We start from the raw sequence: 18,886 nt of genomic DNA on the forward strand, positions 1-18,886 counted from the left end.
AATAAGAATGGAGACTCCCCTAGCTTTAGCGGCAAAGGATGAATGAAAATGCTGACCCGCCCACTTGGACAGAAGCCGGGAGTTATCGAAACAACGAATATGAGTTTCTTGGAGGAAAGCAATGTCAGCTTTGAGTTGTTTAATATGTGAGAGTACCTTCCTCCTTTTAACAGGGTGGGTCAGTCCCTTTACATTCCAGCTCACAAATTTAAGTGCACTAGCCATTATCAATTACTAATGCATAAAAGGCAGCAGGCATATAAAAAATCAAGCGGTACAATAGCGGTCTGGGAGCAGAGATGTAAACATAGATTCGTAAGGTCAAAATATAAACATGTCCTAAACAATAAAGAAATGTTGGAACTGGAAAACTCACCCCACCCACACAACCCAAAACTAGATGGCTACCAAAACAAGTAGCTAGCTCTACCAGAAAAATTAACCCAAATACAACTTCCAGATCTGTGTCATTGACAGCAGTTCCGTATAGATGCTATAACAAACAGTAACTAGTTTATGCACTAGAAAACATAACTACAGATTAGAACACCTTCTGCCGAGGTATACAACTTAATACAGAGCGAATCGGAAGAAAACCAAAACTAACCTACCCGCGAAATATTATAGAAGAATAAAGTAAGAGAAAGGGGGAAAAAAAGGTAAGAAGGAAAAAGAAAAAAAAGAGGAAGGGGAAAATTATAAATTCAAGACGAGTATTTATCAACCGTTTACCGAGAAGGGAGAAAAAAACATTCAGAGAATGGAAAAAAAAGGGATGAAGAAAAGAAAAAGATAAAATAAATAAGTATTTAAGACAGAGGAAAAATAAATCAGCAGTTGAACTGTGAACCGACAAACAGGGAGGCCTTCACTAAAGACTTCAAACCTCCAAAACAAGTTAGATTTAGTTGTAGAACTCTGTAGGTAAAGTTATACAGAGGTAAAAATAGATTACACACACACCAAATCCCAGGAGAGATTGTCAACTGCCTTTAGAGTTTCAGTGAGTAATGTCTGAGTGATTCAAGTGAATTCCGAGTCCAGAGAAAGTAATTTTACTACGAGGAGTACTTATCCACCATTTTAGGAGGTCCGATCAGATTCCGAAGATGACTGGATAGCCGGAAGACTTGCCACAAACGCTTCAGCTTCCCTCGCTGATTTGAACCACTTGAATTCCCCCGTATTAAACTTGATTCTTAGGTCAGCAAGATTACGAAAGGAAGGTTTGAAACCACGATCAAAAAGCACTTTCATTACGCCTTTATACTCAGCGCGCATCTTTAAGGTCTGGGGTGCAAAATCTTCCACAAAGCGAATGGTTGTATCCTGGAAAGAAAAAGAGCCTCTGCGACATGCCTCCACAATCAGACTGTGTCTTACCTGGTATTGATGGAAACACAAGATTACTGGTCGCGGACGGGTGCCCAGAATTCCGGGGGGGACGTTAACTCTGTGTGCCCGTTCCAGCTCGGGCGGGTTTGGAAGCAGATCCTTCCCGAATATCTCACAGAGAAACTCGGCGAAAAACTTCACGGTTGACCCCTTCTCAGTTGCCTCTGGTAATCCCAGAATTCTGATGTTGCAGCATCTGCTGCGATTTTCGAGATCCACCATTTTGGAAAGAAGTTTATTAGATTTTTCCTCTAAGCTGGAACAGAGAGTCTCCAAGTATCGAACCCGACTTTCTAAAGCTTCGCAAGTGATCTGTTGATGGTAATTGCTTAGTGGTTTTATTCAGACTGGATTGGTTAAAATCTCCCAAAACGATGGTGAAGGCTTTAAGATGCACTGTTTCGTGCATGTTGATCCCATTGCATAGATTATCTAAAGCCTGACTTACACTGGCCTGAGGTGGAATGATCCTGAAGAACTCAAGCGGTAGGTAAAAAGGACAGCACTTAACTGCTAGATATTCCAGGTCCAGGGGATAGCCAGGATTTCGTGAAACAAAGGACATAGGCGGTCCTAATGTCCCTCTGATACAGCATCCTAGCTCTGAAATCACTGATTTTATTCAAGAGAGACTGCACATTTGCCAGCAAGATATTCAGTATTGGGATTTCTGGGTATTAAAGGAACACCACAAAATGGCTGGAAAATGAAATTGGAGAACAACCATGACGTTGATGAATGACAAAACCAAATGGTCATTGCCTGCTTGTATGTTCTTCTGTCCTCAAACCACTGTTTTCTTCACAAAATCCTCCACATTCACGGGCAGGATAAAATACAACACAGCAGTAGTATTGTACAGGAACAGGTGCTTCAAACTCCATCTCACTGACCATGACATCAATCTATCTGTCTCACATGGTCTGTAATCCTTCATTCCCCTGCCTGTTCACATGCCATTTAAGTGCCTCTTGTATCCACAGCCTCCATAAGCAGAGTGCTCCAGGCACTTGCCTCAGTCATCTCCTCTGAACTTTCATGCCCTAGTCAGGTATCAGAATTGTACATTCCACTGCCTTTGTCAAACTAAAGTCTATGCAGACTATCTTCACAAATAGCATTATTCACCACTGAAAAATGCAAACAGGTCTACCTCCACGAAGTTGTGCAAGCTATCCTGATTAACTCCCAAGTGCAGGAGGTACAGCGTGTTATAGATGGGAGTTTCAAACGTGGTCACTGATGGGTGACTGTCAGGAAAGCAGGCAGGTATTTAAAGACTTTTCTGTATTTGTTTCCCTCTCAAATGAGAATACCATTTGGATAATGTTTAGATTGGGAAGGGAGGGATAAGTGGGGTAAATGACAGTAGCAGTCACATTTGTGGCAGCACAAATGGCTCTGCTGTATAGCAAGGTAGGTCAAGGACTAGGCAAAAAACAGTGATGGGGACTCCATTCAGGGTTACAGGTAGACATTTCTGTGACCACAAGCAAGACTCCCTTGCATTAACCTTAACCCTAATGATGTGTTAACTCCCTGATGCTAGGATCAAGGATGTCTCCTAAGCAGGCACTGGACATTCTGAGGTGGTGACCAGCCAAAGGAAAGATGCAAAAGTCACATGGAGGTTGTAGTGGGTGAATTTAATTTCCCAATATTGACAGACTCAGTGTCAGAGGTGAGATGGAGCAACATTTCTCAGGTGCGCCCAGGACACTTTCTTGACAGTACACAGATTACCTAACCAGGAAAGAGGTCATCATGAGGAAATCTGCAGATGCTGGAAATTCAAGCAACACACACAAAATGCTGGTGGAACGCAGCAGGTCAGGCAGCATCTATAGGGAGAAGCGACGTCGACGTTTCGGGCCGAGACCCTTCGTCAGGACTAACTGCATGGAAAGATAGTAAGAGATTTGAAAGAAGGAGGGGGAGGGGAAAATGCGAAATGATAAAAGACCGGAGGGTGTGGGGTGAAGCTGAGAGCCAGAAAGGTGATTGGCAAAAGGGATACAGAGCTAGAGAAGGGAAAGGATCATGCGACAGGAGGCCTACGGAGAAAGAAAGGGGGAGGGGAGCACCAGAGGAAGATGGAGAACAGGCAGAGTGATGGGCAGAGAAAGAAAAGGGAGGGGGAAAAAAAACTAAATATATCAGGGATGGGGTTAGAAGGAGAGGAGGGGCATTAACAGAAGTTAGAGAAGTCAATGTTCATGCCATCAGGTTGGAGGCTACCCAGCCAGTATATAAGGTGTTGTTCCTCCAACCTGAGTGTGGCTTCATCTTGATAGTAGAGGAGGCCATTGATAGACATATCAGAATGGGAATGGGACGTGGAATTAAAATGTGTGGCCACTGGGAGATCCTGCTATCCCTGGCGGACAGAGCGTAGGTGTTCAGCGAAACGGTCTCCCAGTCTGCGTCGTGTCTCACCAATATATAAAAGGCCACACCAGGAGCACCGGATGCAGTATACCACACCAGCCGACTCACAGGTGAAGTGTCGCCTCATCTGGAAGGACAGTCTGGGGCCCTGAATGGTGGTGAGGGAGGAAGAGTAAGGGCAGGTGTAGCACTTGTTCCGCGTGTAAGGATAAGTGCCAGGAGGGAGATCGGTGGAAAGGGATGGGGGGGGGGGGGGGGGATGAATGGACAAGGGAGTCGCGTAGGGAGCGATCCCTGCGGAAAGCAGAAAGAAGGGGGGAGGGAAAGATGTGCTTGGTAGTGGGATCCCATTGGAAGTGGCGGAAGTTACGGAGAATTATACGTAGGTCATATTGGTCCTTTGCATTGGAAAATGAGCCCAGCAGGTGACCACTGATTCAGTGGGAGAGCCTTTGTTAATAAAAGACTGAACTTCAGGGGAAAGTACTACATTGGAGAAAAGCTAATTACAATAGTATTGGTCAGGAGTTGGGAAGAATAGTTTGGGAACAGTTGTCAGAACTCGATTTCTCTTGGCCAACACATTTCAAGGCCAACAGACAGGAGTTCAGGATCAACATGTTCCAGTGAGGATGGAGAATGGTGAGGTTTAGGAATCTTGGATGATGAGAGGTTACAAAAGGATGACTCAAGGTTTAGGAAGCTGATATCAGATGGAAAGGAGTCAATGAGGGTTAAAAGGTACCATGAAATGTCATTGACATGTATGATTTTTTTTTTTAATTGATTTTTTTTTAATGCATTTTCTACAACACTACAAATAAAAAACCCCCAAACCAAAATAAAAAAATACAGTGCAAAATAAACATACAATAATAATATAACACAAAAAAGATAATTGAGAAAGCACCCAAATTGAAGTCATGTAAAGTTAGTATCCTCCCCAAGCCCCACAACAACAAAAAAACTCCAGACCAACCACAACGAAATATAGAGAATATAAATCAGGACATTCAAACCCCCAAAACTGTAAATACACTTGAAAACAGAAGATAATAATGCCTACTATCAAAAAAAAAAGAGCTGAAACTAAGGGACTAAAAAAAACCTTAATTAAGAGGAAAGTTATAAAAGTACTCAATAAAAGGTCCCCAGACCTTATGAAACTTTATATCCGAATTAAGAATTGAATAACGAATTTTTTCAAGGTCTAAACAGGACATAATATCATTAAGCCATTGAGCATGCGTGGGCGGGGCAACATCTCTCTATCTAAGGAGGATTAGATGTCTAGCCAGGAGAGAAGCAAAAGATAATATTCGACACTTAGTCGAACTCAAACGTATATCTGTCTCACCCAAGAAACCAAACAGAGCAATTAAAGGGTTAGGTTCTAGGTGGTGATTCAGAATACAGGATAAAGTTATAAAAACATCTTTCCAAAATTTCTCTAAACTAGGACAGGACCAGTACATATGAATAAGAGAAGCCTCGCCCCTTTTGCATTTATCACAAAAGAGGACTAATATTAGGGTAAAATCGAGATAATTTAGATTTGGACATATGGGCTCTATGAACAATCTTAAACTGTAAAAGGCAATGGCGAGCACAAAGAGAGGTTAAATTAACCGATCTGAGAATCGAGTCCCAAATCTCATCAGATAAAGAGATACCGTAGATTCCGGATTATAAGCCGCTACTTTTTTCCCACATTTTGAACAGCTTTGAACTCTGCGGCCTATAATCCAGAGCGGCTAATACATGGTTTTTTTTCATGCCGCCTCGTAAACATTTTGCCTCGTAACAGTAGACCAATAAAATTGATGAGTAGTTCACAGAGGTCCAATGAAATTGTACGATAAATCAAGCGCACTTTCACAATTAAATTATTGTAAATCAGTCATTTGTACTCACCCTCATCAACATGGAAAATACTCGAAGAAAAGCAAGACCCGAGCGCGTCAGACCCGATTAGACCCGATCGCATTGCGCAAGCGCGTCAGACCCGATTAGACCCGATCGCATTGCGCAAGCGCGTCAGACCCGATCGCAATGCGCAAGCGCGTCAGACCCGATTAGTCCCGATCGCATTGCGCAAGCGCTTCAGACCCGATTAGACCCGATCGCAATGCGCAAGCGCGTCAGACCCGATTAGACCCGATCGCATTGCGCAAGCGCGTCAGACCCGATTAGACCCGATCGCAATGCGCAAGCGCGTCAGACCCGATTAGACCCGATCGCGTTGCGCAAGCGCGTCAGACCCGATTAGACCCGATCGCGTTGCGCAAGCGCGTCAGACCCGATTAGACCCGATCGCATTGCGCAAGCGCGTCAGACCCGATTAGACCCGAGCGAAAACGCTGCTTTTAAGTTAAAGTCGATCAATAACTTTTCCTGGTAGGCTGCAGTATATATATTTTTACCAGTCGCTAGGAGATATTGGAATGTTGTTCGTGCTGTTCAGTAAAAAAGTATATGCAACGTAATTTGTGTTACCGATACGTATGTATATTTAAAAGTAGCGGTGCGGCCTAAAATCCGGTGCGGCCTTTACAATTAAAAAATTGATTTTATTTCTAAAATTAGAGCCTGCGGCTTTTAATCAGGTACGCTCTGTAGTCCGGAATCTACGGTATTTAAATCATGCTCCCAAGCCATTCTAATTTTATCCACAGGGGCACGCCGTAAGAATGCTAATTTATCACGAATAAATTACCCATTTATCACGAATAAATTACCCATTTATTACTAATTTATCACGAATAAATTTACCCAGTGGATTAATAGAAAGAAAGAAATCCATAACATTTTTCTCGGGCATTTCAGGGAAGTTAGGAATTAAAGGATTGATAAAGTGTCTAATTTGGAGATATCTAAAAAAATGGGCATTAGGCAGATTGAACTTAGCAGAGAGCTGTTGAAAGGATGCGAAGCGATTATTGATAAAAAGATCTTCAAAATGTCTAATGCCCTTCCTATACCAATCATAGAATGTTGAGTCATACATAGTAGGTAAAAAAAGATGATTATGTAAGATAGGACTAGAAAGGGAAAAACCATAAAAACCATAAAATTTCCTAAACTTGGCCCATATTCGCAAAGTGTGTCTGACAAGAGGATTAACAATTAGTCTAGACAAACTACTAGGGAGTGCAGAGCCAAGAAGTGCAGAGATCGATAAATCTTTAGTGGAATTCAACTCCATTGCCATTCAATTAGGGCACTCGGGTTGGCTATGAAAAAAAGACCAAAAGGTAGTGCAACGTATGTTAGCTGCCCAGTAATATAAACGAAAGTTAGGTAAGGCCATGCCACCCTCTTTTTCAGATTTTTGAAGATAAACTTTATTAATTCTAGAACGCTTATTCTTCCACAGATATGACAAAATAATAGTCTAAGGAATCAAAAAAGGTTTTAGGAATAAAAATTGGGATAGGTTGAAATAAATATAAAAAATTTAGGGAGAACATACATTTTAACAACATTAATACGATCTACCAAGGACATAGATAGAGGTGACCATTGTGACAGACTCTGTTTGGTAGTATATAAAAGATTGGCAAAATTTTCACAAAAAAGTTCTTTAAATTTCCTTGTAACTGTAATCCCAAGGTAAGTAAATTGATTATGAACTACCTTAAAGGGGAGGTCACGAAATGCTAATACTTGTGCTTCTTTATTAATTGGGAAAAGTTCACTTATGTAAATTAAGTTTATAGCCAGAAAACTGGCTAAATTGATCAAGAAGTGAAAACATTGGAGGTAAGGATGTGGACGGATTTGAAAGAAAAAGTAATAGATCATCAGCATAAAGAGAAACTTTATGCTCAACATCCCCCCCTCCAGATCCCGGGTCAGTTCAGGACAGCTTTGGAATGCTATCGCCAGAGGTTCTATAGCCAAATCAAAGAGAAAGGGACTTAAAGGGCATCCTTGACGGGTGCCACATTTGAGGTTAAATACCTGGGACAGCTGAAAATTAGTCAAAACAGAGGTGGTAGGACACAGATACAGCAATTTGATCCAAGAGATAAAACTTTGACCAAAGTCAAATTTTTCTAAAACTGCAAAAAGGTAGTTCCACTCTATACCATCAAATGTTTTCTCCGCATTGAGAAATAACGCATTCAGGAATCCCAGTTGAAGGTGAATATAAAATGTTAAATAAACGCTGAATGTTAAAAAAAGGAAGACGGTTTTTAATAAAACCAGTTTGATCATCAGAAATAATAGAGGGAATAACAGTTTCTAATCTATGAGCCAAAACTTTGGCCAAGATTTTAACATCAACATTAAGCAAAGAAATCGGCCTGTACGAGGAGCACTCTGTTGGGTCTTTACCCTTTTTTAATAAAAGAATAATAGATGCCTCATTAAAAGAGGGTGGCAATTTACCATAATTAAACGAGTCAGATAGTACTGAGAGTAACTCAGGAGGTAAGAGAATGATTTATAAAATTCTATGGGGAACCCATCAGGTCCAGGAGGTTTCCCTGAAGACAATGCAGAAATTGCAAAAGATATTTCTTCTGATGATATAGGCTCATTAAGTTTTGCTTTAAAATCAGATGAAAGCGAAGGAATATTCAGATTATTTAAGAAAAGATCAACAGAAATATTCTCATTCAGAGATTCAGAGGAATAAAGCCGAGAGTAAAAATTTTTAAATACTGTTACGTACCCATGACACGTGACAGTGGTACCCTTGTCACATGACTGGGGTTGAAGTTATACTGGACTTGAGGTAATGGTCTTGTGATGGTGGAGTGACGTCATTTTCCCGCCAGTAGAGGTCATGTGACAGGTTTTTTTTATATACAGGGTATAAAAGGAAGACCCCACCCTGTGGGGAGGGGCAGTTCGTGGCTGGATTTGCCAAGTTGACTTCATGCCACTACGTGATTTAATGTGATGATGCAGTTTAGTTGAAAGATGAAGCTTTATCTAATGCCTAAAGTTTAAAAGGTCATTGCCAGCAGTTTCTTTATAACACTGCTAGTTAAGAATTAGTGGAGAGTGAAGATCGGAGTTCGGGAGTTAAAGATCGAAGAGAATCGAATTTCGACGGTGAAACAGGTTCGACCTTATTTGATCCTTATTCGAAAAGAATTCGTTGACTGTTCTCGTGTTAATCTCTGCGGGATAGCAGAAGATTGAGGACAGTGTGATAAAGGAAAGGTCAGTGCCTTTAAGCCGTTTTGTTTCGTAAATTCTTCGTGGGAAAAGTTAGACGCCGGGGATCGAAGCAAAGCGACGTGAAAGAGAATTTAAATTGCCTTAAAAAGTCTCTCCTTTTAAATGGACTGAGCATTTTGAACTTTTGGCAATACCACTTTAAAGAACTGTTTTTGCAACATCGCTTTAAGAACTGTCTGAGCTGCATCGTTTTAAGAACTGTTTAAGCTGCCTCACAGCAGCTGATTTCCGGTTACGTTAGTGTTTGTTTACTTTTGGGGGTTTTGTTTTCAGTGTTTAATAAACGTGTTATTTGTTATAAAAACCCTTGCCTAACTCACATATATTTATTGTTGCCTGAATACGTAACAATACATCATTGATTTCTAAGTGATCCGATGTAAAATCCCCATTCTCCTTCCGGATCTTTGCAATATGTTGTTTAGCTTTAGAACGCCTCAGCTGATTAACTAGAAATTTACCAGATTTGTCACCATGAATATAAAAGCAACTCTTACTTTCAAGAAGTTGGCGTTCAACAGGTTGAGTAGACAGAAGATCAAATTTAGTTTGAAGTTCTACACGCTTCTTGTATAATTCAGGATTATTACCGTAGATTTCGCACTACAGAGCGCACCTGATTAAAAGCCGCTGGCTCTAATTTTAGAAAGAAAATCAATTTTGTACTTGTACAAGCCGCACCGGATTTTAGGCCGCAGGTGTCCCACGTTGTAATATGAGATATTTACACAGAAAGATATTACACGTGAGGATTTTTTAACTTTTAATTAAATCCATATGGTAACATAAACAAATACATATTGCAAATGCTTTTTTTCGAACCGTGCCTGTAACGCGGCTACTTTTAAATATACATACGTATCGGTAACACACAAATTACGTTGCGTATACTTTTTTACTGAACAACATTCCAATATCTCCTAACGACTGGTAAAAAATATATATATATACTGCAGCCTACCAGGAAAAGTTATTGATCGCCTTTAACTTAAAAGCAGCGTTCGCTCAGATCTAATGCCGCTCGCCCCCACCTTCCCATTTATCGCAAACCGGTATTTCCCACAAGACGCGGCGAAACCGGGTGTGACGTCATAGCATCCCGGGATGTAGTACAAAAAAAAAGTTAAAACACTTCTAACTTTAACTAGAAATTACTAACAAATGAATTACTAAGCGAAAATATTATAAACTAAATAACTGCCATAAAGGCAGCACAATGCTTTTCTTCGAGTGTTTTCCATGTTGATGAGGGTGAGTACAAATGACTGATTTACAATAATTTAATTGTGAAAGTGCGCTTGATTTATCGTACAATTTCATTGGACCTCTGTGAACTACTCATCAATTTTATTGGTCTACTGTTACGAGGCAAAATGTTTTTGGCGGCATGAAAAAAAATCATGCATTAGCCGCACCGTAGTAAAGGCCGCAGTGTTCAAAGCTGTTCAAAATGTGGGAAAAAAGTAGCGGCTTATAATCCAACATCTACTGTAGTTTGGGCATACAATTGATCTAATTCTTTAATCTGATTAATTAGGTCTAATCAATCTATACGGGACTTTCTATTAAGATTTGCTGTATAAGAGATTATTTGACCCCTCAAATATGCTTTCATGGCATCCCAGACAATCTGGGATGACATTTCAGATGATGTATTAGTGTTAAAATAAAAAGTTATCTGATCCTTAATAAATTTTAGAAAATCATCATCCGATAATAAAGTAGAGTTAAAACGCCAGTGTTTATTCCTCTGAGGGAGACCAGGAAAGTTTAAAGACAAAGTAATTGGGGCATGATCAGAAATCAGTATACTCTGACAATCACAAGAATAGACAAATGTAATAAGTTGATTATCAAGTAAAAAATAGTCAATTCTAGTAAAGGTATGGTGAACATGTGAAAAAAAAAGAATAATCTCTCTCAGTAGGATGAAGGAAACGCCATATATCTGAGATACCATAATTAGAAAGAAAAGAGTGAATAGCTAAAGCAGATTTAGTAGGTGATCTAGTAACAGAGGACGATCGATCCAAATTAGGATCTAACCAACAATTAAAGTCGCCACCCAGTATAAGAGAATATGAATTTAAATCTGGTAGTGAGGAGAAAAAACGTTCAAAAAAATTAACATCATCAAAATTGGGAGCATACAGGTTTGCTAGTACAACTTTAGTATTATATAATTTACCAGAAACGATAATAAAACAGCCATTTGTATCAGATATCTTATTATGGAGTTCAAAAGGAATATTTGAATTAATAAGGATGGAAACCCCCCTAGCTTTGGCGGCAAAGGATGAATGAAAATGTTGATCCACCCACTTTGACAAAAGCCGAGAATGATCAAACCTACGAATATGAGTTTCTTGAAGGAAAGCAATGTCAGCTTTGAGTTGTTTAATATGAGAGAAGACCTTCCTTCTTTTAACAGGATGATTCAATCCCTTTACATTCCAGCTCACAAATTTAAGTGTATTAACCATTATCAATTGTTAGTGCATAGAAGGTAGTAGGCATATAAAAAAATCAAACAGTACAATAACAGTGCGGGAGCAAAAATGTAAACATAAATCAGTAGAATCAGGACAGAGACATGTCCTGAATAACAAGGGAAAACAAAAAAAACAGTGAGTAGTGTTGGAACTGGAGAACCCACCCCATCCTCGCAACCCAAAACTAAATGGCTACCCAAAAAAGCAGCTAGCTCTACAAAAAATATTAACCCAAAAATGACTTCCAGTTCCATATCGTTGACAAAGGTTCCATACATATAATATAACAAATAGCTAATTTATGCATTAGAGAGCAAAATTACAAATAGGAACAACTTCATCAGAAAAGGTATAAAACTTAATACAAAAAAAAATCAGAAAAAAAACTAACCTACCCGCAAGAAACTATGAAAAATTGAAAGAAAAAAAATAAAAAGGGGGGGAAGGGGGAAATTATAAATTTAAAGAGAGTACTTATCAGCCGTTCACAAAAGCAAATCTTATACTATAAATCAACCAACAGGGAGGCCTTCAATAAAAAAACTCCAAGCCTCCAAAACAAATTAAGATCAATTGTAGTTCTCTATAGATAAAGTTATACAGAAGTAAAATAAATTACACAGGTAAAGTCTAAAAGTCCGCAGGGAAACATTAAACTTAAATCATCTATTTAGGAAAAACGCACCAAGTCCAGGGAGAGATTAACTAGAGCCCTTAGAACCTCAATAGTTAATGTCTGAATTATTCAAGTAAAGTCTCAGTTCGGAAAAAAGAACTTTACTTCGAAAAGTACTTATCAGCCATTTTAGAAAGTCAGACCGGTTCCGAAGAAGCCAAGATGGCTGGAAGATTTCCAACAAACAACTCAGCCTCCTTCACTGATTTAAACCACTTATATTCTCCAGTAGTAAGCGTAATTCGAAGATCGGCTGGATTACGAAGGGAAGGTCTGAATCCACGATCAAAAAGCACTTTCATTACGCCTTTAAACACAGCACGCATCTTCAGAACCTGGGGGGCATAATCTTCCACAAAAAGAATATTCGTGTTTTGAAAAGCAAAATTATCTCTGCGGCGTGCCTCCATAATCAAACGGTTTTTCACCTGGTATCGATGAAAGCATAAAATAATTGGCCGTGGACAGGAACCCAAAATTGCGCGAGGAACCTAAATCCTGTGAGCCCTTTCTAGCTCAAGTGGAGTCGGAAGAAATTCTTTCCCGAAAATCCCACAGAGAAAAGAGAAAAATTCAACGGAAGAGCCCTTTTCGGTGGCCTCCGGCAAACCGAGAATTCGCAGATTGCAGCGTCTGCTCTGATTTTCGAGATCCACCATTTTGGAAGTAAGTTTACTGTTCTCCTCTGCTAGGTTGGAGTAGAAAGTTTCGAGATGTTGAACAAGGCGTTCTAAATCTTCAGAGGTTAGGTCGATGCAAGACAAATGTTCAGCATGGTCATCCACTCTGGCTTTAATCTGATCCAATTTTGATTCCAGCTGATTGATAGAAATTCTAAATTCAGTTTTGATATCCGTTAAAGTATCTTGTCGATGTTGTTCCAAAATAGCGAGAATCTCAGCTGACAGAGCCGTGGAAGTTTCTTTTCCCCCGATTTTAGTACCTTTTGTAGCCATTATGAGATAGATGTATTTGCAGGCAGATAAAAGAAAACTAATAAAACTGTTTAAAAAGGGAGATATATAGTGCAAAGATAGGAAGTATAACGGAGCAAAAGTTTGAAGCGACTAAGCAATCGCCATCTTACCGGAAGTCCCCGACATGTATGATTAAAGAGGCATGCTGTACATAATAACAAGAGGTTACCTGGGGAGAGCATAAGACCACCTAAAGACCAAAGAGGAAACTGATACCTGGAGCTGGAGGAAAGGGCAAAGTACTAGACAAGTACTTTGCAGTGTACACAGGTGTGTAGTTTAAATTGGCATCATGGATGGATTGGCTTGCTCCTGTGGTGTACTGTTCTACAATATACTCTATAAACACAATAACACTGATGATAAAACACTCAAAAAGGCCACTTAGACCATGTCAACATTCACATATCTCTACGACGAAACTCACTAAAGTAAACAAACACACTGGGGTAAAGGAACAACAATTAATACTTCCATTCACAAACTTACCGAGTCACTGACATGGGGACAGAGATCAACCAGCTTACTCCCATCACTGGTAGTCATTGAGCACCTGCAAACAGGAACAGATCATTTAGCAGAATAGATTCATTCAGCCATATGCACATTAGATAATTTCCTTATCAATCAAATGTAGGGGATACTAAGAAAACACAAGAAACATGTGGTTCATTGGGAAATAATTTTTGCACAAGCCAAAGGTCGTAGGTTCAAAGTCCACTTTAACTTTAAAAATTCAAACCCGTTCTCCACATTGATTCTCAGGATAGCACTGAGGTGAAGTTGTACACTCAGAGTTAGCACCTTCCCATTGTCTGCCTTTTCTGGTACACACAAAAATCCTGTCAAAATCAAAAGGAAGATTTCTCCAGTGTTCTGAAAACATGATGCAGTTGACCTGGTTACTTATCTCATTGCTCTTTCTGGGATGCCTTGCTATGCTAGACCAACAGAAATTAAAAATGAATTTAAGGTCTTGCAATGGAAACTTCAAAATCGATGTAGAAATATTAGAGTTATATCATAAACTAGACAATGGGGTGACCCGTTGGGGCACCCTTTGAGAGAAGGGTAGTGCAGTCTGATGTTGACCAGAATGAACATTAAATTTTCCTGAATGCTATTGGTATCGCTTTGCTTTGGAAGTTGAAGAAGAAAACCTCAGTTTATTAAAGGAGAACGACGCATAGCAAGGCAAATATAGCTCTTCCTCATTTAACGCAGGACACTTGATGGCATCATTTCTGGTGGATCTGCCACCCTTGTGCCTCTCGTTGTCATTCTGGAAACGTGCAGTCCTTTCATTCGCCATCTCTTCATCTCTTCTGCTGTTTATTCTTTGCCTCTGATCTTGGAGATGTGCATTTCTCTGCTCCTTTGTCTCTTCCTCTCTCCTCCTCCTGTGCCTGCTTTTGTCATTCTGGAGACGTGCAGCCCTTTCATCCCGTCGCATCATCTCTTCTTCTGTTTGTTGTTTGTCTCTGATCCTGGAGACAAGCATTTCTCAGCTCCTTTGTCTCTTCCTCTCTCCTCCTCCTGTGCCAGTTGTTGTCATTTTGGAGACGTGCATGCCTCTCCTCCTCTGTCTCTTCTCTCATCTTTTTTGTCCAGGGGTCTTTTGACTCTTTGATCCAGGAGTCGAGTGGCCCTGGCCTCATCCGATTCTTGTTCTCTCCCTCTCCTTACCGCTTCCTGACGATATCTGGCATCATCTCTTGACCATAATGTCCCCCTTCTCTTTCCACATGGCATAATTAGGCTGACCACATCATTTTTACCCTAATGCTGGATAGAAGATACAAAGCAGTTAACACCAAAGCCTCCAGGATGCTGATTATTCTTGATGATGTGGTTGGTGCTCTCCTAAATGGACGTGATACAGTCACTGCTGTCCTTTGACTGCAGCAAAGGATTTGATGGGTGTTTCGAAGTACGTCATTACAATAAGATGTATAATTATCTCTTATTGATGGGTGGCAGTTAGATCTGTCCCAATCCTGCACATCTGATGGAGATCAGCAGTATGTGACTGCTTGAAATAGAGCTGCCCTGCCCTTTTGCTCCACTTGGTTCACTGCTGTGAGAATCGTGAGTAGCTTCTGAGGCTGGCCATGCGCATGCGTCATGGTTTCCATCATGGCTGACATCGGCTCTTGGGTGAAAGTGGGGCTGTTGATTTTGGCGAGAGAGCAATTTTATACGAATATATATATGAACTTTGCCTGCTGTCTGTAAGTTAGCACATTTTAAGTCGATCTAGCCAAAAGTAGTGCCGTTATAATGCACCATTTGTGCTAATTGGAGGTCACAAACAGAGCATGAGAGTTTTAGTAGTATAGCGATAAATTGCTTAAGCATTCTTTGTTGCTTATATAATTAATTATGGATCTATGTAAAATTACATGAATTACACATGTTAAGACACTACCATGTGATAATTACGCACCTCGCATAAAGTAAACACGAAGTTAGACTGACATTTCAGACTCCCATGTCTTCCATTGAATTAGTTTAATGTTTTGAAGATATAAAACATAATTATAAAATATTTATCCACTTTCACCATTTCACCTGTCAGTTCACCTTGTCCCCTTTGATCAGTGACCCAAGCACTTCCTTCCAAGTACAGCAGCAATTTAATGCTTCCCATTGTTTCAACAATGGAGAAGAAATGCAGACTGGACTAACACCGAGGAATTTCTCAATTCAATGCATCAGGTAAAGAGCCCAGATGCTTGTACCTTTAATTCCCCATTTGAGTCCCATTTGGACCACTGCCCTTTAGCCCTTGCACTCCTCTAACAAAGTCAATACAAGCTCAAAACTTATCTTCAAACTTTGAATGCTATAACACTTGAATGAACATTAAATTTAGAAGAATGCGGGAATCTCAGTGAAACCTACCAAATTCTGAAAGGACCAGATAGCGTGGATGTGGAGAGGATATTTCCTGTGCGGGGGTGGTATCCAGAGTGAGAGGGCACTGCCTCAGAATTGAGGGCTGACCCTTTAGAACAGAGGTAAGGAGGGATTTTGTATTTAGCCAGAGAGTAGTAAATCTGTGGAACGCTCTGCCACAGACTGCGGTGGAGGTAAAGTCTGTGCAAATACTTAAGGAAATTGATCGTTTCCTGATTAGTCAGGGTGTCAAAGGATAATGGCAAGAAGGCAGGTGTATGGGATTGAGTGGGATCCGGGATCAGCCATGATGGAACAGTGGAGCAGACTCAATGGGCTGAATGGACTAATTTGCTCCTATGTCATATTGCCTTATAGTCTAAATTCAACAACTTTAGGCAACCAGTTTTTCCAATTTCCCCCAGAAAAAGCCATTTCTGATGAAAGGTAATAACATAAAAGTTTCACTGACACTGTAACCTGCTTAGTGCTTCCAATGTTTAAATGTCGACCTCCAACAATTCATGAATAAACTCTTCTCTGGCTTATAACCAATGTTTTGATGACAAACTCTGCCATTTTCAAGAGAGATGATGCCTGGGCATGTCTAGTCCAGTGGTATTTATACCCCCATAGTCTGTCCCTCCTGATTGGTTAGATCTCATCCAACCAAGTTTCTGCTCTCAAACCTTATTTACAATTGGATTCTAGTTCTTACTTAGAGCAAGGCCTTTGTCTTTGTTAAAATTCTTTTCCTCTAGTTTTATTTCAATGGCTTTCTTTACCAGGTGGTCACAAAAGCTATTGCTGTGGTACAGTAGTTTTGTGCTGCCAAAATCAATGCCATGGCCACTGGGAATGAATGCAATGTTCTGCTACTGCCAATTTCTCTGGGTTACCCAAAAGGGTACACCACCTGTGCTCCTTGATGCAGGTTTCTATTGTGCATCCAGTCTGGCTGATATACGCTGCTCCACATTCACAGGGAATCCTGTAAAAGCCAACTGGCCTGAGTCCCAGGTCATCTTTGACATGCATAAGCTGTGATTTGAGTTTCCTTCCGGGTTTGGGGATGCTATTAATCCAAAATTTCTTCAGGTTCCTGCCGATCCTCCCAGAAACCATGGGAATATAGGGAAGACAAAGTAACCAATTAGGAAGGCCAGGATAATTAGGAGAGCAAGAAGGGGCCATGAGAAGGCCTTGGCGGGCAGAATTAAGAAACACCCCAAGGCATTCTACAAGTATATGAAGAGCAAGAGGATAAGACGTAAAAGAATAGGACCAATCAAGTGTGGCAGTGGGAAAGTGTGTATGGAACCGGAGGAAATTGCAGAGGTACTTAATAATACTTTACTTCAGTATTCACTATGGAAAAGGATCTTAGTGATTGTAGCGATGACTTGCCGCAGACTGAAAAGCTTGAGCATGTAGATATTAAGAAAGAGGATGTGCTGGAGCTTTTGGAAAGCATCAACTTGGATAGGTCGCCGGGAATGGACAAAATGTACCCCAAACTACTGTGGGAGGCGAGGGAGGAGATTGCTGAGCCTCTGGCGATGATCTTTGCATCATCAATGGGAATGGGAGAGGTTCCGGAGGATTGGAGGGTTGCAGGTGTTGTTCCTTTATTCAAGAAAGGGAGTAGAGATAGCCCAGGAAATTATAGACCAGTGAGTCTTACTTTAGTGGTTGGTAAGTTGATGGAGAAGATCCTGAGAGGCAGGATTTATGAACATTTGGAGAGGTATACTATGATTAGGAGTAGTCAGCATGGCTTTGTCAAGGGCAGGTTGTGCCTTACAAGCCTGACTGAATTTTTTGAGGATGTGACTAAACATATTGATGAAGGAAGAGCAGTAGATGTAATGTATATGGATTTCAGCAAGGCATTTGATAAGATACCCCATGCAAGGCTTATTGATAAAGTAAGGAGGCATGGGATCCAAGGGGACATTGCTTTGTGGATCCAGAACTGGATTGCCCACAGAAGGCAAAGAGTGGTTGTAGACGGGTCATGTTCTGTATGGAGGTCGGTCACCAGTGGAGTGCCTCAGGAATCTGTTCTGGGACCCTTACTTTTCATGATTTTTATAAATGACCTGGATGAGGAAGTGGAGGGATAGGTTAGTAAGTTTGTTGATGACACAAAGGTTGGAGGTGTTGTGGATAGTGTGGAGGGCTATCAGAGCTTACAGCGGGACATTGATAGGATGCAAAACTGGGCTGAGAAGTGGCAGATGGAGTTCAACCCAGATAAGTGTGAAGTAGTTCATTCTGGTAGGTCAAATATGATGGCAGAATATAGTATTAATGGTAAGACTCTTGGCAGTGTGGAGGATCAGAGGGATCTTGGGGTCCAAGTCCATAGCACGCTCAAAGCATCTGTACAGGTTGACTCTGTGATTAAGTAGGCATACAGTGTATTGGCCTTCATCAATTGAATTTAGGAGCCGAGAGGTAATGTTACAGCACTATAGGACCCTGGTCAGACCCTACTTGGAGTACTGTGCTCAGTTCTAGTCGCCTCACTACAGGAAGGTTGTGGAAGCCATAGAAAGGGTGCAGAGGAGATTTACAAGGATGCTGCCTAGATTGGGGAGCATGCCATATATAACCATATAACAATTACAGCTCGGAAACAGGCCACCTTGGCCCTTCTAGTCCGTGCTGAACGCTTACTCTCACCTAGTCCCACTGACCTGCACTCAACCCATAACCCTCCATTCCTTTCCTTTCCATATACCTATCCAATTTTACTTTAAATGACAATACCGAAGCTGCCTCTACCACTTCTACTGGAAGCTCGTTCCACACAGCTACCACTCTCTAAGTAAAGAAATTCCCCCTCCTGTTACCCTTAA

General features: G+C 40.7%; 1 protein-coding gene across 1 annotated transcript in view; it reads right to left on the bottom strand.

Annotated features, from left to right (window-relative positions):
- Positions 1-18,886, bottom strand: part of LOC140714841 ((E3-independent) E2 ubiquitin-conjugating enzyme UBE2O) — a 163,030-nt gene that overhangs the window by 105,663 nt on the left and 38,481 nt on the right. The window contains exon 5 of the mRNA XM_073026496.1: positions 13,614-13,677. Coding sequence (XP_072882597.1) covers positions 13,614-13,677 — 64 coding nt within the window. The remainder of the gene's footprint in view (positions 1-13,613; positions 13,678-18,886) is intronic.

The sequence above is a fragment of the Hemitrygon akajei genome, chromosome 22 (genome assembly GCF_048418815.1).
Source record: "Hemitrygon akajei chromosome 22, sHemAka1.3, whole genome shotgun sequence".
Lineage (NCBI taxonomy): Eukaryota > Metazoa > Chordata > Chondrichthyes > Myliobatiformes > Dasyatidae > Hemitrygon > Hemitrygon akajei.